The following is a 23532-nucleotide window of genomic DNA, read 5'->3' as shown; positions in this document are numbered from 1 at the left end:
GAAGACTGAAAATTGTAAATTGTTTTTAAAGTTGGAATCCACAGCAGAAACTGCGCTACTGTTGCCACACGGGCCTTGTTACTGGGGTTTTATACTGTGTATTTAAATACTATTGTAAACAGCTCATTCTAATATTTCTACTACTGTACTTTGCATTTTAGTTACACTGTATATACACACAACGTATATTTATTTATATACCGCTGTACATACCATTCCTAGTACATCTTGTGTAAATCCATCCGGTGTATATAAAGTGCATCCAGCAAGTATGCATACCCATTGATATATTCCACATTTTGTTGTGTTGCAACCTGAATTCAAAATGGATTCAATATTTTTATAGATTAATGATATATTTCCCCCCCTCACCCATTAACACAATATCCTATAATGACAAAGTGAAAACATTTTTAGAAAACTTAGCACAATTTATTGAAAATGACACCCGTGAGTCAATACTTTGTAGAAATATTATTTGGCAGTGATTACAACTGACTTTTCAGCGTAGTCTCTAAGAATTTTCCACACTAGGACTGTACAACATTTGCCCAGTGTTGTTTCCAAAATTCTTCAAGCTCTGTCAAATTGGTTGTTTACAATTGCAGGTAAACCATTTTCGGGTCTTGCCATAGATTTTCAAGTAGATTTACTTTGCATTCGGAAAGTATTCTAACCCTTTGACTTTAAAAAATTACATTACAGCCTTAATCTAAAATGGATTAAATAACCCCCACCCCCAATCAATCTACACACAATACCCCATAATGACAAAGCTAAAACTATTTTATTTTTTGCAAAATTTATTTAAAAAAAAACCCTGAAATATCACAAGTATTCAGACCCTTTACTCAGTACTTTGTTGAAGCACCTTTGGCAGCGATTACAGCCTTGAGCCTTCTTGGGTATGACACTGCAATTTTTAATTTTTAATTTTACCTTTATTTAACAGGCAAGTCAGTTAAGAACACATTCTTATTTTCAATGACGGCCTGGGAACAGTGGGTTAACTGCCTGTTCAGGGGCAGAACGACAGATTTGTACCATGTCAGCTCGGGGGTTTGAACTTGCAACCTTCCGGTTACTAGTCCAACGCTCTAACCACTAGGCTACGCTGCCGCAAGCTTGGCACAGTTGTATTTGGGGAATTTCTTCCATTCTTCTCTGCAGATCCTCTTAAGCTCTGTAAGGTTGAATGGGGAACATCGCTGCACAGCTATTTTCAGGTCTCTCCAAAGATGTTCGATCTGGTTCAAGTCCGGGCTCTGGTTGGGCCACTCAAGGACATTCAAAGACTTGTCCTGAAGCCACTCCTGCGTTGTCTTGGCTGGAGCAGGTTTTTAATCAGGTCTCTCTCTGTACTTTGCTCCATTCATCTTTCCCTCGATCCTGACGAGTCTCCAAGTCCCTGCCGCTGGTAAACATCCCCACAGCATGATGCTGCCACCACCATGCTTCACCGTAGGAATTCTGCAAGGTTTCCTCCAGATGTGACACTTTGCATTCAGGCCAAAGAGTTCAATCTTGGTTTCATGAGACCAGATAATCTTTTTTTCTCATGGTCCGAGAGTCTTTAGGTACCTTTTTTCCAAACTCCAAGTGGGCTGTCATGTGGCTTTTAAAGAGGAGTGGCTTCCATCTGGCCTCTCTACCATAAAGCCCTGATTGGTGGAGTGCTGCAGAGATGGTTGTCTTTCCTGAATGTTCTCCCATCGCCACAGAGGAACTCTGGAGCTCTGTCAGAGTGACCATCGGGTTCTTGGTCACCTCCCTGACCAAGGCCCTTCTCCCCCGATTGCTCAGTTTGGCCCAGGCGGCCAGCTCTAGGAAGAGTCTTGGTGGTTCCAAACTTCTTCCCTCTCACCCTCCCCTCCCAGTGGACCTGAGCCTCATGCCTCACAACTACCTGGCCTGAGGACTCCTGGCTGTACCCAGGACACCTTGTCGTGCTGCTGCTCTAGTTTCAACTGTTCTGCCTATGGAACCCCCAGCTGTTCACCGGACGTGCTACCTTGTCCCGGACCTGCTGTTTTCGACTCTCTACCGCACCTGCTGTCTTGACCTCTGAATGCTCGGCTATGAAAAGCCAACTGACATTTACTCGAGGTACTGACCAGATGCATCCTCTACAATCCTGCTGGTCACCTATGAAAGTTTGAACGTTTTGAAGAACAATCTGGCCTTAATGGCCATATACAGCCAAAAGAAGACTGGCCACCCCTCAGAGCCTGGCCACCCCTCAGAGCCTGGTTCCTCTATGTTTCTTTCTAGGTTCCTGCCTTTCTAGGGATTTTTTTCTAGCCACTGTGCATCTGCATTGCTTGTCGTTTAGGGTTTTAGGCTGGGTTTCTGAATAGAGCACTGTGACATCGGCTGATGTAAAAAGGACTTTATAAATACAGTTGATTGATGGAGGCCACTATGTTCTTTGGGACTTTCAATGCTGCAGGAATGTTTTGGTACCCTTCCCCAGATCTGTCACTTGACACAATCCTGTTTCGGAGCTCTACGGACAATTCCTGTACTGGTCAACTGTGGGACCTGTAATGTGGAAAATGTCAAGGGGTCTAAATACTTTCCCGAATGCACTGTAGACAGGTGTGTGTCTTTCCAAATGATGTCCAATCAATTTAAAATGTACTACATGTTGACTCCAATCAAGTTGTAGAAACAGCTCAAGGATGATCAATGGAAACAGGAGGGGTTGAATACTTACTGACATAAGACATTTAAGCTGTTCATTTTGTCAAAATGTCTAAAAACATGAATCCACTTTGACAGTATGGGGTATTGTGCGGAGGCCAGTAAAAAAACTTATTTTTTTTATATTTTAATTCAGGCTGTAACAAAATGTGGAAAAAGTCAAGGGGTGTGAATACTTTCTGAAGTCACTGTACATATTGATTGCATTTGGATAACACATATGGAATCATCTAGTAACCAAAAAAAACTGAATCAAAATGTATTTAACATTATTCAAAGCAGCCACCCTTTGCCTTAATGACAGCTTTGTACACTCTTGACCTTCTCTCAACCAGCTTCACCTGGAATGCTTTTCCAACAGTCTTGAAGGAGTTCCCACATATGCCAAGTACTTAATGGCTGCTTTTCCTTCACTCTGCGGTCCAACTCATCCCAAACCATCTCAATTGGGTTGTGGTTGTATGATTGTGGCCAGGTCATTGATGCAGCACTCCCATCACTCTCCTGCTTGGTAAAATAGCCCTTACACAGCCTGGAGTTGTGTTTGGTCATTGTCCTATTGAAAAACAAATGATAGTCCCACTAAGCACAAACCAGAAGGGATGGTGTATTGCTGCAGAACTCTGTGGTAGCCATGTTGGTTAATTAAGTATGCCTTGAATTCAAAATAAATCAATCAGACCGTGTCACCAGCAAAGCACCACCACACCATCTCCTCCTGCATGCTTTACAGTGGGAACCACACATGGAGATCATCAGTTCACCTACTCTGCGTCTCAAAGACACTGCGGTTGGAACCAAAAATTTGTCTCATCAAACCAAAGGACAGAAAATTCCACCGGTCTAATGTCCATTGCCCATGTTTCTTGGCCCAAGCAAGTCTCTTGTTCTTATTAGTGTCCTTTAGTAGTAGTTTCTTTGCAGCAATTTGACCATGAAGGCCTAATTCATGCACTCTCCTCTGAACAGTTGATGTTGTGATGTGTCTGTTACGTCAACTCTGTGAAGCATTTATTTGGGCTGCAATGTCTAAGGCTGGTAACTCTAATGAACGTATCCTCTGCAGCAGAGGTAACTCTGGGTCTTCCATTCCTGTGGTGGTCCTCATGAAAACCAGTTTCATCATAGCGCTTGATGGTTTTTGCGACTGCACTTGAAGAAACGTTCAAAGTCCTTGACATTTTCCCCGAATTGACTGACCATGTTTTAAAGTAATGATGGACTGTCGTTTCTCTTTGCTTATTTGAGCTGTTCTTGACCTAATATGAACTTGGTCTTTTACCAAATAGGGCCATTTCTGTATACCAACCCAACTGCTTGGCTCAAATGCATTAAGGAAAGAAATTCCACAAATTAACAAGGCACAGCTGTTAATTGAAATGCATTCCAGGGGACTACCTCATGAAGCTGGTTGAGAGAATGCCAAGACTGTGCAAAGCTGTCGTCAAGGCAAAGGGTGGCTACTTTGAAGAATCTCAAATATAAAATATTTCGATTTTATGGTTACAACATGATTCTATGTGTGTTATTTCAAAGTGTTGATGTCTTCACTATTATTGTACAATGTAGAAAATAGTTTTTTTTTTAAAAACGTAATGATAGGTGTGTATACAGTTGAAGTCGGAAGTTTACATAAACTTAGTTTAAATGTATTTGGCTAAGGTGTTTCACAATTCCTGACATTTAATCCTAGTAAAAATTTCCTATTTGGTCAGTTAGAATCACCACTTTATTTTAAGAATGTGAAATGTCAGAATAATAGTAGAGAATGATTGATTCCAGCTGTTATTTCTTTCATCACATTCCTAATCCGTCAGAAGTTTACATACACTCAATTAGTGTTTGGTAGCATTGCCTTTAAATTGTTAATTTGGGTCAAATGTTTCAGGTAGCCTTCCACAAGCTTCCCACTAAATAAATTGGGTGAATTTTGGCCCATTCCTCCTGACAGAGCTGGTGTAACAGAGTCAGGTTTGTAGGCCTCCTTGCTCGCCACACAAGCTTTTTTAGTTCTGCCCACACATTTTCTATAGGATTGAAGTCAGGGCCTTGTGATGGCCACTCCAATACCTTGATTTTGTTGTCCTTATGCCATTTTGCCACAACTTTGGAAGTATGCTTGGGGTTATTGTCCATTTGGAAGACCCATTTGTGACCAGGCTTTAACTTCCCGACTGATGTCTTGAGATGTTGCTTCAACATATCCACATAATTTTCTTTCCTCATGATGCCATCTATTTTGTGAAGTGCACCAGTCCCTCCATCAGCAAAGCACCCCCACAACATGATGCTGCCACCCCCGTGCTTCACAGTTGGGATAGTGTTCTTCAGCTTGCAAGCCTCCCCCTTTTTCCTCCAAACATAACGATGGTTTTATTTTTGTTTCATCAGACCAAAGGACATTTCTCCAAAAAAGTATGAAATTTGTCCCCATGTGCAGTTCAAACCATAGTCTGGCTTTTTTATGGCGGTTTTGGAGCAGCGACTTCTTCCTTGCTGAGCGGCCTGTCAGCTTATGTCGATTTAGGACTAGTTTTACTGTGGATATAGATACTTTTGTACCCGTTTCCTCCAGCATCTTCACAAGGTCCTTTGCTGTTGTTCTGGGATTGATTTGCACTTTTCGCACCAAGGTACGTTCATCTCTAGGAGACAGAATGCGTCTCCTTCCTGAGCAGTATGATGGTTGCGTGGTCCCATGGTGTTTATACTTGCGTACTATTGTTTATACAGATGAACTTGGTACCTTCAGACGTATGGAAATTGCCCCCAAGGATAAACCAGTCTTGTGGAGGTCTACACATTTCTTCTGGGGTCTTGGCTGATTTCTTTTGATTTTCCCATGATGTCAAGCAAATAGGCACTGAGTTTGAAGGTAGGCCTTGAAATACATCCACAGGTACACCTCCAATTGACTCAAATTATGTCAATTAGCCTATCAGAAGCTTCTAAAGCCATGACATAATTTTCTGGAATTTTCCAAGCTGTTTAAAGGCACAGTCAACTTAGTGTAAACTTCTGACCCACGGGAATTGTGATACTGTGAATTATAAGTTAAATAATTTGTCTGGCATCAATTGTTTGAAAAATTGTGTCATGCACAAAGTAGATGTCCTAACAGACTTTCCAAAACTATAGTTTATTAACAAGAAATTTGTGGAGTGGTTGAAAAGCGAGTTTTAATTGACGCCAACCTAAGTGTATGTAAACTTCCGACTTCAACTGTATACATATATATATTTTTAAATGTTGTATAGGGAACATATGTAAAAGAGACAGAGGTCTCAATGTATTCCTGTTAAAATTAAGGTTGAATAAAAAATCTGATAACTTGACTACGGAACCAATAAACTGATTTGTCCTTTGTTTACTTGACGAATGAGATGGGGAGCGTCGCGCATCCATATTTTAAAAAAGTGCACTACATCAATGATGTTCTATCAAGCGTGCAGTGATATCCGAGAGGAGGAGGAGGGGGGGGGGGGGGCGGTGTTCTTTGTTTGTAGTAACTTTGTTGTAATATTGCCAATGAACATGGCAGTTCTAGTTAAGGACAGTGCCATGTGTTGGCCACGCCATAGCCTATAACTACAGGCTTGAATGGATTGTTAAGTTGCTTTGGAAATAAACACACAATTAAACACACCCCAGAATTATTTTCTCACTTCATGTTCACTTACCAATCTGAGCCATAGAGGTGACTCTAGTCGTCCTTGAACTTGCCGTTGATATAGGGCACCCAGTCCAGGATCAACCTCCAGTCTGTAAAGTAGACAAGGGCAACTCCGCCCACCGACCCCCAACCAGCCATTGTGGGAACCCTGGACAAATGATAACATGGGGGGGGTAGATATTTGAAGTCCAGTATCTACTACAGGAGTTTGCACTACAGCTGCCAATTCAGTCCCTCCCACCCCCCAATATTTAACCCCTTGACCACTCAACCTAGAGATCACTTGAGGTGGTGTAGGCTATTTTGGTTGGCATATCAATACAACAATGTATCTAAATTCCTATCAAATCGGAAAAAAGGGGTCAGTCTCACACGGTTACACGTCAAGGCCAAGGGTAAGCTAACTAAACTCCACGGTGAAGGAAGTGGAGATTGGGCCCTAAGGGTAAGCCAGCTTGATAAGACGGACTCATGGCTCAAGTTGTAAACAACTGGCAACACTAACACAAACCAAATACTTGGATCAAGGGTAAAGCAAACACACTCCAACAAGGTGGATTTGGTAAATAAGGCCATAATTAACACAAAGGCCTGATATTTTTAGCAAAATTAACTAGCTAGCTATTTTGCACCACAGATAGGCAAAGAACAGTAGCTAACGTTAGCTTGCTAGCTCACTGCCTTCTTAGCAAGCTAACTGAGTGATGGGTCGTGGAAGAACACGTTGGACCTGTCAGCATTAATTTATAAAAGTCTAAATACGTTTTCACAAAATTATAAACAGATCAACTTACCACGTCCTGGCGATGGCAATGTACTTTGCCCCAATCAACTTCTTTAGCACCTGCACCATTCTGAACTGATTGAGCTATAAGAAGATTCTGACCTTCCTCCTCAAACACGGTCGTCACTAGTTACCACAGTCACACAACTTATAAACCCCGACCATTGATAAAATGTATATATTTTTTAAATCTGATTTTAAACCTAAACCTGATAATAACATTAAGTTAAGTTCAAAAAGCAAACGTTTGTTATCATTATTTTTTACGATAACGCCAATTTTACTTTGTGGCTGTAGTAACTAGTGGAACCCCCCCAGAAAGTCCCAGGACCACCTCAGGACTGTCCGTTGTAATGCCGGTTTGTTAAAAAGCTGTTAAACTGAAAATCACTATTTCAAATAGGATACAATAATGTTCTCATAGCAGAAAAGGATGCAGAATACTGTTGGTCTATGCATCGAGGCCATCTTATTTACAAGCTTTACAAGGAGGATTGAGAGCTAAACCTGCCTGAGTTTACCTTACAATCCTTTATCATCAGCTAGTTATGCCACAATTTAGTTTCCTCCCGATTCTTTAAACATCAAAACATGGCTTTTATTAACTTAGTTTACAGATAATGCTATATATTATAAATCATAGGCCTATGTCTGTCTATTTGTGGTTCAAACTGACAATTCCATCAGTTTCTAATTGTATTATGATGGCATCATTTAGCTACCTTTCCAATAGTAAGTAAACCAAATCATTATCAAAAAGGTTCACTGTCAGAGCTCAAAAGATCCAAATTCAACCATTTGGAAAACATTAGTAAGGGATTGTGGGCTATACTTTCTCAGACCTTTCTGCACCAATGGGAGATTGATAGAAACCATTCATTTTCCAAGCTATAATCAACCCTTTATTACAATGTTTTCCTTTATTTTCTTTTTTTTATGTATACAAGATTCAAAAGCCAGACATTGAAAAAGGTATAATTCTGTTATTAAAAATGGCACATTTATTGCTACATTACTGTTATATACAGGACAGTTCTCAATAACTACTTTATATATATATAAAAAATAATAAAGGAGACTGGGACTGGAGGCACTCTGAAGACACTGCTCAATCTTGATTGTGTCCTCACTGCAAGTGTAAGATGCCAGGCTCTGTAGCAGTGTGAGTAGCCCCATTTGAATACATTAAAATAAAGTATTTCCCTCCTCCTTGAATTGATCTATGATCGGATGTAAAAAATAAAAAATAAAAGGGCTTTATAAATACATTTGATTTGATCTGAAAGAAGTGGTTAGGAAAAGAAAGGTTTGCTGTCATATACCAATGAAATCAAAAAAGTTATTCATATAGCACATTTTAACAGGTTGACAATACACTTCACACTATCCAGTCATATCATTGAGCAAGGAGGGGTGGATGCACTTATAAGTATTCAAAACAGGGCCAGTGTCAATATTCAGGTCAAGAGACACAGAAAATAGACCCTCCACCTTTCCCCCCCTATCCAACAACTCAGAATACAGGTTGTGAATTGTCATTTTGGGATGTTCACAAAATAAGCAATGACAAATCAGTCCATTTTTCCCCCTCAGAACAAATCTTGTATATTTAGTACACATTTAACCTTGTAATAGTAGAGAAACAAGTCTTCAAATCAACTCTTTGAAGAGGTACATAAACACCTCTTACAAGAAGTCACTGTCAAAGTCAATGAGCTGGCAATCAGAAATAAGAAAAGAGAAGTCTCAACGCAAAGGAAATGGTCATAAATGACTAAATATAGCATCACTGCTGCGCGCTCTTTTTTTTTTACACAGACAAAATGTTTAAAGTTGTAATATGACAAGAAGCTCCAGTTATCATGGCTCAAAATAACACAGCCCCCCCACATCAAAGCAGAAGCCATATATTGACATTGAGGTGCTTCGAAAAGCAAATCACAAGGGCAGAAACCAGCATCTTAGAACCCAGTAGTGTTGAGTGGTTTTTCAATATGGGGGGGGGGGGGGCAAACAGAAACAAACAAAACCAGGAACCTGACCCCACGGCCACAACTCAACAGTAGTTTGGACAAATGGTCAAATCAGTAAAAAAATATAAAAAGTAACTAAGCGATATACATAACGTTCATGTTTATTTAACTAGATACATTGAAAAAAAGCCCTTTTTTTTCTCCCATTCTCAACTTTTTCCTGAAAATTAAAGGGGGGGGGGGGGCATCCTATGTACCTCTACTCCTGGCGATACATGAAATGTTATGGTTAAAAAGAGAAAACTGTCTTTATAGTTATGAAAATACAAGTTCAGGCACTGATAAGGCATCACTCCCCAATAATGACATCTTTAGTCTTGAGAATGAAAAGGCCACACTATTGATTCAAAACTGTATTTTTCTTTTCCCCTATTTTTCTACAAAGTAAACTTAAATCCTTCTCAATACTATGACCAACAGGTAACAATGCACATTTCTGCCCCTGTGGTTAGATGGTGCTGCTATACCATGTCTGAGGCCATGATAATAACTTATCACAGGAATTAACACTGTTGTATTTTCAAAACATCCTGTATCTTACACACAAACTCCTGCCTCCAAAATAACATGTCAGGACACTCTAGCATAGCTGCACATTGATGACCACATGAATGAGTGCAGAGTAGAATGGAACGTTTGAAATGAAGATAACATAACATTGAACGACTGAAAAAACCTGGATACATACTTGAAAATGAAGGCAATCCACATTTGAATGGTACATTCAAAACCAGTTGCATAATTACTGTTCGAGCCAGAGCCCGTCTCCGTAGATGTTTACTTGTAAAGTGACACTACCATTCAGTAAGAACACTTCAATAGGACAGTCAGAGACATCCACTCCATCCACACGTTCCCATTTGAAAATAAATAATTCATCTGGGTAACAGACAAAACACACTTCCTTAAATGTTTTTTGTTTTTTTTAACACAGGAACAATATCTTAGGCCACTGTACCCTTATCAAATGTAGCAATCGCATCAAAAAGGTATGCACCAAAGACTGACAGCTTAATAGTCCCTAAATACATAATGATAATTCAGCCTACAACTGACCCCATCTGTCTTTGTTTATATTCTGAGCCTGTGTTTTTATTCAACTTTCCTCTCCAATGGCAAGTTGACAGTGCAATTGGAGTTCATTTTGAAAATACATTTAATATCATCTCTTCATTCTACTCAACTACGATACACTCTAAACTTCAAACTAACATTGTCATTTATTTAAAAAATCTACAATGTATAGACTAACAAAAAATATATATTTATTTATATATATATATATATATTTCATTTTGCCCCACTTGAAATAATATCCTTGGATTTTTGAAAGAATGAGGTGGATTTACAAAAGAGATTTTGCCTCATTAAGTAGCCACTTTAATAATATAGTCAGGACTTCACAGGAGAAGGGTGAGGACTTGATAGTTCATTGGGAATGCTCAAAGCTTCAATTTTAAGAATAGACAACTTAACTTATAACAAGTATTAAGATTGTATTTAATTATGGGTATCAATGGTTGATCCTGCATCTGCAAATGTGCACCTAGTGTTAGTCTTTTAACAATGACAATGCAGGGGGTGAAGCATCACATTTATTTTGGTGTCCTTAGGTGGTGCGTGTTGGTACAGGGTCAATTGATTTGAAAAACTCAAGAGGGTGGCACTACACAATACGGCCATAAGTTGCCCATCAAACCAAGCCTCCAGTCTCATGAGAAAATGTGACAGAGTGGCTGGTTAGCGCCACAAGCTTTTCTGTAGTTTTTGATGGAGTCAATAGTAGCCTATGGGTGAGATGCAGGATGAAACCTACTCTTCTTTTGTGCTGTAAAACTGCACTTTGTCCTCCTCTACCCCTGGCCAGCTAAACCGGCATCTCCCGAATAACATACACTGAGGGGAACAATACTGGAGTCTGAAATACCATTCTTTTGTTTATGGATGGAAAGAACAGCCTTGGAGAATAATTTTCTACAACTCTGAGAACATGACAACTGGGCAGCGGAGGTTCATCTCCCTTCTCCCTCATCTCATGCCGGGCCCACAGAGCTGCGGTGGGGCCTGCAACTCTACCCCGATGCAGGTCATGTCCCCTCTCTATTGCATGGGTTTGGTTACATAACATATGTAAGACTGTACCATTAAGTTGGGAATGACAAAACTAAACCTGAAAAAATGTGCTCATACATATAACAACCCCTAACCAAAATGTTCCGCAAATGTAAGCAGTTTGCTTAAATGTCTCATATAAAACATGTAACAATTAGGCACAAATCCTTGATTAAATGTGTCATTTGTTAGGCTTCTATCGTTCACAGAGCACCTCTCGGCAGTGTGTTGAGTCCCATTAGTGGCAGGACACTATTACTCTGGTGTTCCATCATGTTATAGAAGCAAAAAATGTATGTATAAAAAAAATTAAATTAAATAAAGTTCACATTTGCGCTGGTAGTCATGGTCATGAGTGCGGCAAATTGGCTGTGTCAGTTTTGGCAGTATGCATGTGTGGATAAGGGTATGTGAATGTGCGTCTTGAAACTGAATTTGACAATACACAAAAACATCAGTATACGTGTACACACACACACACACACACACACACACACACTGAGAAGAATGGGTGGAAGAAGAGATTAAGGCCACATCTTCCGAGAGCCAAGGGAATTCCATTAGATCTGCAAAGGAAAATACAACAGTGGTAGTATTCCAAACTTGAATTTTGGTGAAGTGATCAACTCAAAAGTACTACAATTATTGACGGATGAAGAGGTACTACCTACCTGGTATTACATATGACTGACTGGGTTATGGCCGTCTCCCCCCATGCCGGGGTGGCCTCCCGAGAGCTGCATGGGGGAGTCACCCACCACCCCAGACACCTTCTCCTCCTCCCGTCGCTTCAGACACGCTGCTTTAGGGTTCAGGTTACGTTCTGACCAGGTGAAAGGAGAGAAGATGAGTTTACATTGCATTCAAGTTAGTTATCCAACTTTCCATTGTGCTCCAAACCTATTTAATCATTTAAAAAATATATAGTCTTAGAGTGATTATCTTAATTTACCGAGGTTAGCTAGCCAGCTATTTGTCGTCCTTAAAGTAGGAGACACTGCTAGCTAGCCAACGTCTACCGAATAGAACTTCCCCACTCAACAACCCGGTCGCATTCCGCTTCGCTCCACAGGTAGTATCACATATTTCATCTCATTTCATTACAGTACAACGGTTTGATTTGTTTGATCGTAGCTAGCTACATAGCTAGCTACATAGCCGTCTTTGTATAAAAGATAATTGTGTAGTCTAGAGCGATTTTCTAGGTTAGCTAGCCAGCTATTGTCGTTCTTTTAACGCAATGTAACGTAATCAACACTGCTAGCTAGCCAGCTAGCCCCCGAATAGCAGCACTGTAGAAACTATTACACTCAACGGAACGACTTGATTAGTGTAGTGTCAACAACGCAGCCACTGCCAGCTAGCCTACTTCAGCAGTACTGTATCATTTTAATCATTTTAGTCAATAAGATTCTTGCTACGTAAGCTTAACTTTCTGAACATTCGAGACGTGTAGTCCACTTGTCATTCCAATCTCCTTTGCATTAGCGTAGCCTCTTCTGTAGCCTGTCAACTGTGTGTCTGTCTATCCCTGTTCTCTCCTCTCTGCACAGACCATACAAACGCTCCACACCGCGTGGCCGCGGCCACCCTAATCTGGTGGTCCCAGCGCGCACGACCCACGTGGAGTTCCAGGTCTCCGGTTGACTCTGGAACTGCCGATCTGCAGCCAACAAGGCAGAGTTCATCTCAGCCTATGCCTCCCTCCAGTCCCTCGACTTCTTGGCACTGACGGAAACATGGATCACCACAGATAACACCGCTACTCCCACTGCTCTCTCTTCGTCCTCCCACGTGTTCTCGCACACCCCGAGAGCTTCTGGTCAGCGGGGTGGTGGCACCGGGATCCTCATCTCTCCCAAGTGGTCATTCTCTCTTTCTCCCCTTACCCATCTGTCTATCGCCTCCTTTGAATTCCATGCTGTCACAGTTACCAGCCCTTTCAAGCTTAACATCCTTATCATTTATCGCCCTCCAGGTTCCCTCGGAGAGTTCATCAATGAGCTTGATGCCTTGATAAGCTCCTTTCCTGAGGACGGCTCACCTCTCACAGTTCTGGGCGACTTTAACCTCCCCACGTCTACCTTTGACTCATTCCTCTCTGCCTCCTTTCCACTCCTCTCCTCTTTTGACCTCACCCTCTCACCTTCCCCCCCTACTCACAAGGCAGGCAATACGCTCGACCTCATCTTTACTAGATGCTGTTCATCCACTAACCTCATTGCAACTCCCCTCCAAGTCTCCGACCACCACCTTGTATCCTTTTCCCTCTCGCCCTCATCCAACACTTCCCACACTGCCCCTACTCGGATGGTATCGCGCCGTCCCAACCTTCGCTCTCTCTCCCCCGCTACTCTCTCCTCTTCCATCCTATCATCTCTTCCCTCTGCTCAAACCTTCTCCAACCTATCTCCTGATTCTGCCTCCTCAACCGTCCTCTCCTCCCTTTCTGCATCCTTCGATTCCCCTATCCTCCAGGCCGGCTCGGTCCTCCCCTCCCGCTCCGTGGCTCGACGACTCATTGCGAGCTCACAGAACAGGGCTCCGGGCGGCCGAGCGGAAATGGAGGAAAACTCGCCTCCCTGCGGACCTGGCATCCTTTCACTCCCTCCTCTCTACATTTTCCTCCTCTGTCTCTGCTGCTAAAGCCACTTTCTACCACTCTAAATTCCAAGCATCTGCCTCTAACCCTAGGAAGCTCTTTGCCACCTTCTCCTCCCTCCTGAATCCCCCGCCACCTTCTCCTCCCTCCTGAATCCCCCCCCCCCTCCTCCCTCTCTGCAGATGACTTCGTCAACCATTTTGAAAAGAAGGTCGACGACATCCGATCCTCGATTGCTAATTCAAACGACACCGCTGGTTTTGCTCACACTGCCCTACCCTGTGCTCTGACCTCTTTCTCCCCTCTCTCTCCAGATGAAATCTCACGTCTTGTGACGGCCGGCCGCCCAACAACCTGCCCGCTTGACCCTATCCCCTCCTCTCTTCTCCAGACCATTTCCAGAGACCTTCTCCCTTACCTCACCTCGCTCATCAACTCATCCCTGACCGCTGACTACGTCCCTTCCGTCTTCAAGAGAGCGAGAGTTGCACCCCTTCTGAAAAAACCTACACTCGATCCCTCCGATGTCAACAACTACAGACCAGTATCCCTTCTTTCTTTTCTCTCCAAAACTCTTGAATGTGCCGTCCTTGGCCAGCTCTCCCGCTATCTCTCTCAGAATGACCTTCTTGATCCAAATCAGTCAGGTTTCAAGACTAGTCATTCAACTGAGACTGCTCTTCTCTGTATCACGGAGGCGCTCCGCACTGCTAAAGCTAACTCTCTCTCCTCTGCTCTCATCCTTCTAGACCTATTGGCTGCCTTCGATACTGTGAACCATCAGATCCTCCTCTCCACCCTCTCCGAGTTGGGCATCTCCGGCGCGGCCCACGCTTGGATTGCGTCCTACCTAACAGGTCGCTCCTACCACGCGCTCTCACCACTGGTGTCCCCCAGGGCTCTGTTCTAGGCCCTCTCCTATTCTCGCTATACACCAAGTCACTTGGCTCTGTCATAACCTCACATGGTCTCTCCTATCATTGCTATGCAGACGACACACAACTAATCTTCTCCTTTCCCCCTTCTGATGACCAGGTGGCGAATCGCATCTCTGCATGTCTGGCAGACATATCAGTGTGGATGACGGATCACCACCTCAAGCTGAACCTCGGCAAGACGGAGCTGCTCTTCCTCCCGGGGAAGGACTGCCCGTTCCATGATCTCGCCATCACGGTTGACAACTCCATTGTGTCCTCCTCCCAGAGCGCTAAGAACCTTGCCGTGATCCTGGACAACACCCTGTCGTTCTCAACTAACATCAAGGCGGTGGCCCGTTCCTGTAGGTTCATGCTCTACAACATCCGCAGAGTACGACCCTGCCTCACACAGGAAGCGGCGCAGGTCCTAATCCAGGCACTTGTCATCTCCCGTCTGGATTACTGCAACTCGCTGTTGGCTGGGCTCACTGCCTGTGCCATTAAACACCTACAACTCATCCAGAACGCCGCAGCCCGTCTGGTGTTCAACCTTCCCAAGTTCTCTCACGTCACCCCGCTCCTCCGCTCTCTCCACTGGCTTCCAGTTGAAGCTCGCATCCGCTACAAGACCATGGTGCTTGCCTACGGAGCTGTGAGGGGAACGGCACCTCAGTACCTCCAGGCTCTGATCAGGCCCTACACCCAAACAAGGGCACTGCGTTCATCCACCTCTGGCCTGCTCGCCTCCCTACCACTGAGGAAGTACAGTTCCCGCTCAGCCCAGTCAAAACTGTTCGCTGCCCTGGCCCCCCAATGGTGGAACAAACTCCCTCACGACGCCAGGACAGCAGAGTCAATCACCACCTTCCGGAGACACCTGAAACCCCACCTCTTTAAGGAATACCTAGGATAGGATAAAGTAATCCTTCTCATCCCCCCCCCTTAAAAGATTTAGATGCACTATTGTAAAGTGGCTGCTCCACTGGATGTCATAAGGTGAACGCACCAATTTGTAAGTCGCTCTGGATAAGAGCGTCTGCTAAATGACTTAAATGTAAATGTATACATAAAACTGATTTTCTGGTCTGAAAAACAGCTGGATGAAATACTCTGTTCGGTTCCTCGGTCCCTGAGGAAAGAATACACACAGGGGACAAAGTAATACAGAGGTCAACGCGTAAAACAAATGCAAAGAAATATGGTCGCAGTAGCACTGCGTTACCTCGGACTTGCTGCTCCAGGTTGAGAATGACGTTGACGGCTTGATGCAGGATGAGCAGCTTGGTCTGAGGTTTGTCGTTGCTGAGGTGCAGCTGGCACATGCGGCCCAGCTCCTTGAAAGCCTCGTTGATGTCTCGCACTCGCAGCCGCTCGCGGGCGTTGTTGGCCACTCGCCGCTCTTTCTCACGCTCTACCTTTACCTCAGGAGGAAGGTCCTCGTCATCCTCATCCTCTGGACTAGAAGGCGGAAGACACGGAGAGGAATGAAGCCACGGGAGGGCGACACTCACAAACCAAGCAACTAGACTTTCAAAGAGTTGGGCCGCATGTGCCAGCTGCACCTCAGCAAAACATGCAAAGCATAGATGCCTAAGCATTTAGCTGTCATTCTAAAAGAATCCTGGGTAGCACCAGGAAGTTATGTAGTTCTGAAAGTAAATGGTTTTAAAGAGGAAGCTCCAGACATATTATTAAACAGGTTAATAGACATACAATTGATCCGAATAGAAAACATTAATTCACTCAAGACGAGGAAAATAAGCTAACAATGTCAGTGTAATGAATAATAAGGACTATTCCATTTGGTAAATAGACTAATAATGACTTTTATCCCTTTTATCCCACATAGATTGGAAATGTTAACTTTTACCATTATGCTATTCAATGTCACTTTGTCAACTACTATGTCTATACCATCAAACCAACTTAAAATGTATGTGGGGACCTTTGCAGAACAGTGGACATCGCTATACAATCTTGGCTCCCCAAGCATTACAGTCTATGGATGGCGAGACTTACTCATCTCCCGGGTCTGACAGGCCTGAGAGGCCAGAGAGGATCTGGAGGGTCAACGCCTCCTTTCTGAAAACAACGGGACATGAGGGGAGGGCATTACACAACTAGCTACCAATTCAATTAGTGACCAACTCAACGAACACAGCTAACTAACAGTGGTAATTGAGCATATAAAATGGGGGGGGTAATGTCATGTGTTTATCCTTGTATTTGTTTGCGTAACAGAATTTAACAAAATTTCCACCTATGTGGGATAAAATAATCAACAGCACACAAAGCAATATGACCATAATAACACTGCGTTACCTCTGACTTGCCTTTCACTATTTAAATATATATATTTTTAAAGTGGATATCCAGATAGTTGAAATACATGTATTTTAAAGAACAAACGTCAACTGCAAATGGGGAGTTGATTGTGCTGTGCACTCGGCTTGTTGTTTCAGCACAGACGGGGAGCGGCACGAGAGGAGCAGGGACCGGTGTGTCTGATACAGAGGGAGAGAAAGTAGCCAAACCAACTTGTGCAAGACAGATAATCTACCGCAGCAACAAATGGGTCTATCATCTCATCTGGTAGTCTGTCTTTACTGCATCAAATCCATGTAAACAAGCTAGCTACACTAGCCACCAAGTTAGTTAGCCTCATTTAGCCTTGCTAGCTGGCTCTTTCGCCGCGCTCCCCGCAACAACTCCATTCATATTAAACAGCCTACCTATTGGTTGATCATTGTAGCCTATTCCTTCTCATTTAGCCAACTTAAATCCTGTAACCGTTATTCCATTTTGTATGGATGACAAATCTCCCACTTCACTTGGAGCCTCTGACAGTAGTGGTGTTTTGAATGACCGACAATAAGTTACATGCGTGAAAAGTGTAGGCTGCCGGTACATCTTTTTAAAGGGGCGCACTTATAAAAACTGTTGCTTTATTCACATTTCTAATGGCATGGTCTATTCTTGTATGTAGCAATGTCACATAGACCGTTTGACAAAACCTTTTCATTACAATAGGCCTATATTATTTGTTTTCTCAAAAAAGTAAATTGAATACCAACGTTTGGATATTGGAATAACCGTACCCATCCCTACACACAGACAGAATGTCGGCATCACAGTTACCACTATCAATAGTCAGGGTGATCACCTACCTTGCTCTGATGCGTTTGGTTTCCTTCTTCTCGTCCTCAGACTTGTCAGCGATGGAGGAGTTCTCTTCGTCCTCCTTGTCCTCTCTCTTGATGTCCGAGCCACTGGACGAGTGTGTGGAGCGGGCCACGCTTCCTGGCAGACCTGTGGAGCAGAACGGAACCTCACCGTCAGTATTTCCGATTTAAAGAACAATTAAGGAGCCCATTATCTTATTTGTTTGCCATGGTGGACACATTACATCAGGGAAAAGGAGTACAGCTCACAGCGAGGATGAGAGTAGCGAATGAGAGTGTGCGAGAGGTGCGTGTGACTCACTGGTGAAGCCGTCGGATTGTCCAGTGGACTGAGGGGGTCCGGAGGCGTGGTGACCGTGCAGCAGGGTACTGCTGGGAGGAAGGCCTGTGGGCTCCTCGTGATGGTTTCCTCCCTGGAGAATGGGAACAAAGCATGTGATAAAACACAACAAAAGCATCATCTCAATCTCAGTGATGTAAGACAACAGGGGTTTAGTGTTGGAACCAGAGGTCAGAGGGCGTGCTCACCATGGCAGGGTGTCTGTTGCTGAGGGCCAGGCCAGCATTGGAGAAGGCCTGAGAGAGGCCTCCCAGGCCACCGTTGTGCGCAGACGACACAGCGCTCAGCAGGCTGTGCATGTCAGAGTGGGCTCCTCCCCCCAAGCCGGGCGGGCCCTGGACAGCGTGGCTACGCAGCACGTGGATGGCCTCTTCCAGACGGTCCTCCATTTTGTTCTGCTGCAAGGAGACACAGGGCAAATCTCAGTCACTACGTTGATAATACGATCACATCAAATAATAGTTTATTATTTGTAGTGAAGAGTGAATCGTGCGTACCAGGGCGTGCAGTTGCCCTTCGTAGTTGGGTGACAGGGCAGACTGCCCTGAAGGTCTTGGCCATTGAGATGCAGCTCCTGCAGAGAGAATAGATAAGATGCCACATTTACACGGAAAAGTGTGACCGACAAAATGACAGCTCTGATTTCTACCAGTAGATGGCGATCCAGAGCTCCAGTCAAGCCCATGTGCTAATAGGGGATCATTTCCATTACAGATTTTCATCACTATTTCATCCAATTGTCTGCCCTTAAAACGCTTAACTAATACAAGCTACCAAATGCAGCAGATATAACAATCCAGTATGTATACCTGCAATTCCCTGGGGCGAGCCCACTGGGGTGGAGGGTGTGGAGGAGAAGTTGTTACTGTTGTGGTCCGAGGGGTAGATCTACAATCGTCAGGAAAGGGTACCTTCAGCCACTGAACAACAGCACAAAGAAGACTATACAAAACAATAAGGCAGTAGGATTTTCGGAGGATTACTCACCGATGCAAGAGCCTTCCCAATCTCATCCCCTGAGCTCCCTGCAGTGGCGCCTCTGTTGGCTGTGGAGAAAAGATGGCTTTATTGATCAAACATTATTTTACAAGGCAGAAACTACTACAAAAAGGTCTCCAATAAGCTAGTGAGACCGCTTTAAACACACCGTTAAACCGAGGGGCAGCGCAACATGTTTCACAGGATATAGACAAGGTAATTGGTTAAAAAAAAGCGATTGGTTGTCATGTGAGCGTTAGTTGTACCCATGATGCCGTCTGCTCCGTTAATGGAGGGCGTGTGGTTGTAGCTCCCAGAGCCAGAGTGGAAGCCGGGTGGGAGGCTGCCGTTCACCTCACTGCCATGGAGAGGGTAGTTCTGTGGGGATAGAGGTAGGGGTTGACGCTTCTGGAGGGAGGACAGAACAGCTTGGGTTAGAGCCACTTGCATGGAAGTTGGATTCGTCATAGAGGAGAAATGGCATAAACAGAATACAGAAACAAATAAAGATTACAAAAAACATTGTTGCGTGTACTCATTCAATACAACAGTTACTTCAAAAGGAAAACAAGGAATTTGAATATAAACTATTTGAAATATTACATATTGAGGGGCTGTCCTCACCATCCTGTCCTGTGGGTTGATGGCAGAGAAGGAGCCTGGCTGGCCAATGTGGGGAGAGTTCCCCAGCATGGCAGAGTAGCCAGACTGACCCAGAGGTCCTGAGGAGGCCCAGGGGTCAGAGGAGGGGTGGAGGCCCTCTGTCAACAACAACAACAAGGGTTAGGCAATGGACTTATTACTCACTGAACCATGACTAACTCCAGGGCATTTTAACTCAAAACATTTTCATTTACTGTTTTGGTTTATTTGCTTAAAATCTCTGACCACAACAGGTGCTTATTAGAGACAGGTTTCTATTTAAGACAGGCGTCTATTTCCTTAATGCACAATGCTAATTAGTTAATTGTTTACTTCCAGCATTTTAATAAATGCCTTAATTTCCTGCACTAATGTGTTACCTACACACTGTCACGTTTCTTTTGCCTCGATACAAAATAAATAAATAAAAAAACACTTTTTTGACTGCATTTGTCAGTTCTTACTTTTGCCACTAGAGGGCGATTGGCCAGTCTCAGGTCTTGTACTCCCAAAGTGTTTTTGTGCTTGCCAGTTCTACGCTGTTAGCAGCCAATGGCTAGCAGTTTGTTACTGGCGATAAAAATGGATGATTGCAATCCTTGTTTCGAGTCATTGCTGAATTATTTAATGGAACAAGTCAAACATTAAACCTTGTAAAGAATGAATGGTAATTCACGGTAACCTCAAAACTATTCGATTTATACCCAGCGTTTATTTGAAACAGGCGTTTATGTGCTGAAATGTGTGTCGTTGCCTGGCTATTAAAAAAGAGACAGGTGGCTATTTGAGACCGAGTTTAATTGAAGTTTTACAGCACCTTTAACAGAGTTAAAATAACAAAGAAAGGTTAGACAGTGTACTCACTCCAATGACAGTTTATGAAAGTGCTTAAAATGGTTACCTTGCAAGTAGTTACCTTGCATGTAGAAAGAGCCTGGGTAGACAGAGCCAGGTTTGGTGCCAGGATATCCTCCGTTGTCACGTGCATATTCATCCCCAGAGGAAGAGGCATACACCTTAAGGGTCAAACACAGTTGGTGTTAAGCGCCATTTCAAACACACACGACATATGCCTACATTTAGCCTGCCCTGGAATAAAGTTGTCTGCTCCTTACATCTAAATTGGCAGGTGTCACTATTGCCAAGACGACGACAAATGCATACTGTAACTGCCAATAAAATGGTCTTAATGTGTAACGTTGTTGCACTAAGCAGCCAGGAGGTGGCGAGGGTGAAGCTGGCATGCTACCCCTGCTTGTGCTGTGTGAGAGAGCAGCACAGTGGCCATGCAGGTCACGGCGACAGATCCAATCCCACAGCCCAGCCAGTGCTTCCGCTTTCCCAGGAGCCTGGTGACATAGCAGGGTTACCGCCTGCAGCTCACCTCTCACTGGTAGCTCACAGACACGAGCCCATGACCTCAAATCAGCAAGGGGATCACACTGAATGATTTCTCTGATTTCTACAGTATAGTATTGTATTGACAGTTTTACCATTTAATTGGGGGGTGATACGAGTGTGTCCCAACCATGGGTTTGAATACTCAAATATACATTTTTGTTAAATGGCCCTTCAATGCTTCAATGGGTCATTCAAGTTATTCTGAACCACAATGAATTTCACATTCAAAATGCCATGCCGTTCCCGAGCCTTCTTGCCGCATGTGTCGAGAACGTCGAATCACTCCCATAAAATTCATACGGACAAAAAGATCCCAGCGTTCTGACACCATAACCCATCACTCACGCTTTCTGGCATGTATGAGGAGAAAGAGGGATGAAAGAGAGAGAGAGAGAGAGAGAGAAGAGGGGGGGGAGAGGATATGCTGCAAAGAATGCTAATCCAGAAAACAGTTTTTTTCCCCTGTAATTTGATTTAACAGGGAGAAGTGGAAAGGGAATGGAGAGATGCACTTCTAATTACAGAGCCATCTGCCTGTTCCTGGACCCGGTCCAACTCCACAGGCAGCTGGGCTGAGGAGAGCCGAGGAGAGGGCTGAGAGAGGTGGGGGCTGGGAGCCAGTCAGCGAGAGAGGGAGGCATGGGGAGAGAAGTGGAGAGAGAGAGAGAGGTTGGGAGGGAAAGGGGGCGAGGGAGGGTATTAAGGCGCTGATGATTTATGAAATAGGCAGAGAGATAAGGCTGGGGGGACAGAATAAGGAAATCTGAATGACTTAAAGCATGATATGGCGAGGGGAGTGTGAGGTAATAGGGGATTTACTACCATCACAGCTAATACGAGAGAACAAGCCAGAGATGACATTTAACATTAGGCTTTGTCTTTCACGGGAAAACAATGTTGAGCGAATCCTCTGCTCTAGATAGAGGTGGGGGAATGAAACAATGGTTGCGGGTGGATAATTCTGTTCTTAAGAAGGAAAGAAAGAGGATTTCTGGTGAAAATCCTCACTAATGGGTGTTTCATGTAATTCAGGTTATGACCGTGTGTGAGGTCCTATAGTCAATGGTCCTATAGTCAGTGTACAGGTATTGGAGGATTAGTGGAGGGGTCCGTCAGTTGGGTTGGACGAGTGGGAGGACTGGAGAGCTTTGCCGGACTAGGTTACAACACAGAGCTGAGGGTGCGAAGGGAGGGGAGAGGGACACAGGATCATCAGCAGTCATTAATCTGGGCTCAGACACAGGCTAAGAGGCCTCGCGAGCAGCGCGCCTCACAACTGGGTCACTCACAGGGGGAGGCCACCCAGACCATCATGTGGCGAAGCGTAGGCAGACGGATGGAGGGGGAGAGAAGGGGGGCAGCTGGGAGTTCAAATTCATTTACACTAAAACCTGTGTTTAACATCATCTATGTTTCATAGGTAAAGTTCTGACCACAGAGGTTTCAATATGACTGTCATATTGGAGTGCATGTGGCAATGTTTACGGTTACAGAACATTTGTCTTATGGCAATATTTATTTTATGATCCCTGGCAGAGGGCCTTCCAGTCTTCCACTAATAAGGCATCAGGCAGCCCGAACACACCATCATACAAGGCAAGGAAATACCCCCGGCATGCATTCTCAAGCATTAGTTCAACACAAACAACTCGTGTTATTTACCACTGTTGGTTATTTGGAAGCATTATCAGTAGCCTGAGCAGTGTTGTAAACTAGAGACTATAGTTGCTTATTTGCAGGCTTAGACAGGAGCCTTGAGCCCAGTGTTGTAGACTAATGTTGTTTGTTTGGAGGCTCTCTCACTAGCCTGGGCTGTCAGTTTGCCTGAGTGAGCAGAGGCCCTTTGTCTGCGTGTCTCTGTCTGCCTGCGTGTCTCTCTGTCTGCCTGCGTGTCTCTCTGTCTGCCTGCGTGTCTGTCTGTCTGCCTGCGTGTCTCTCTGTCTGTCTGCCTGCGTGTCTCTCTGTCTGTCTGCCTGCGTGTCTCTCTGTCTGTCTGCCTGCGTGTCTCTCTGTCTGTCTGCCTGCGTGTCTCTCTGTCTGTCTGTGTCTCTGTCGGTCTGTGTCTCTGTCGGTCTGTGTCTCTGTCGGTCTGTGTCTCTGTCGGTCTGTGTCTCTGTCGGTCTGTGTCTCTGTCGGTCTGTGTCTCTGTCGGTCTGTGTCTCTGT

General features: G+C 44.1%; 1 protein-coding gene across 11 annotated transcripts in view; it reads right to left on the bottom strand.

Annotated features, from left to right (window-relative positions):
• Positions 1-8056: 8056 nt before the first annotated feature.
• The window catches only part of LOC123997086 (transcription factor E2-alpha-like), a 44484-nt gene continuing 29008 nt past the window's right edge, over positions 8057-23532 (bottom strand). For 2 of the 11 annotated variants that reach the window (XM_046301085.1, XM_046301096.1), the window contains 13 exons: positions 20868-20982; positions 19928-20085; positions 19591-19732; positions 19334-19392; positions 19156-19234; positions 18844-18920; positions 18535-18744; positions 18308-18419; positions 17992-18133; positions 16844-16906; positions 16047-16282; positions 11977-12128; positions 8057-11871 (listed from right to left, as the gene is read on the bottom strand). In XM_046301085.1, coding sequence (XP_046157041.1) covers positions 11983-12128; positions 16047-16282; positions 16844-16906; positions 17992-18133; positions 18308-18419; positions 18535-18744; positions 18844-18920; positions 19156-19234; positions 19334-19392; positions 19591-19732; positions 19928-20085; positions 20868-20982 — 1539 coding nt within the window. In that variant the 3' untranslated portion in view covers positions 8057-11871; positions 11977-11982. The remainder of the gene's footprint in view (positions 11872-11976; positions 12129-16046; positions 16283-16843; positions 16907-17991; positions 18134-18307; positions 18420-18534; positions 18745-18843; positions 18921-19155; positions 19235-19333; positions 19393-19590; positions 19733-19927; positions 20086-20867; positions 20983-23532) is intronic. The other 9 variants (XM_046301086.1, XM_046301090.1, XM_046301092.1 and 6 more) reach the window with 9 other exon arrangements.

The sequence above is a fragment of the Oncorhynchus gorbuscha genome, linkage group LG15, assembly GCF_021184085.1.
Source record: "Oncorhynchus gorbuscha isolate QuinsamMale2020 ecotype Even-year linkage group LG15, OgorEven_v1.0, whole genome shotgun sequence".
Lineage (NCBI taxonomy): Eukaryota > Metazoa > Chordata > Actinopteri > Salmoniformes > Salmonidae > Oncorhynchus > Oncorhynchus gorbuscha.
Note: the sequence above shows the minus strand (reverse complement) of the source record. Positions and strands in the feature narration are given on the sequence as shown.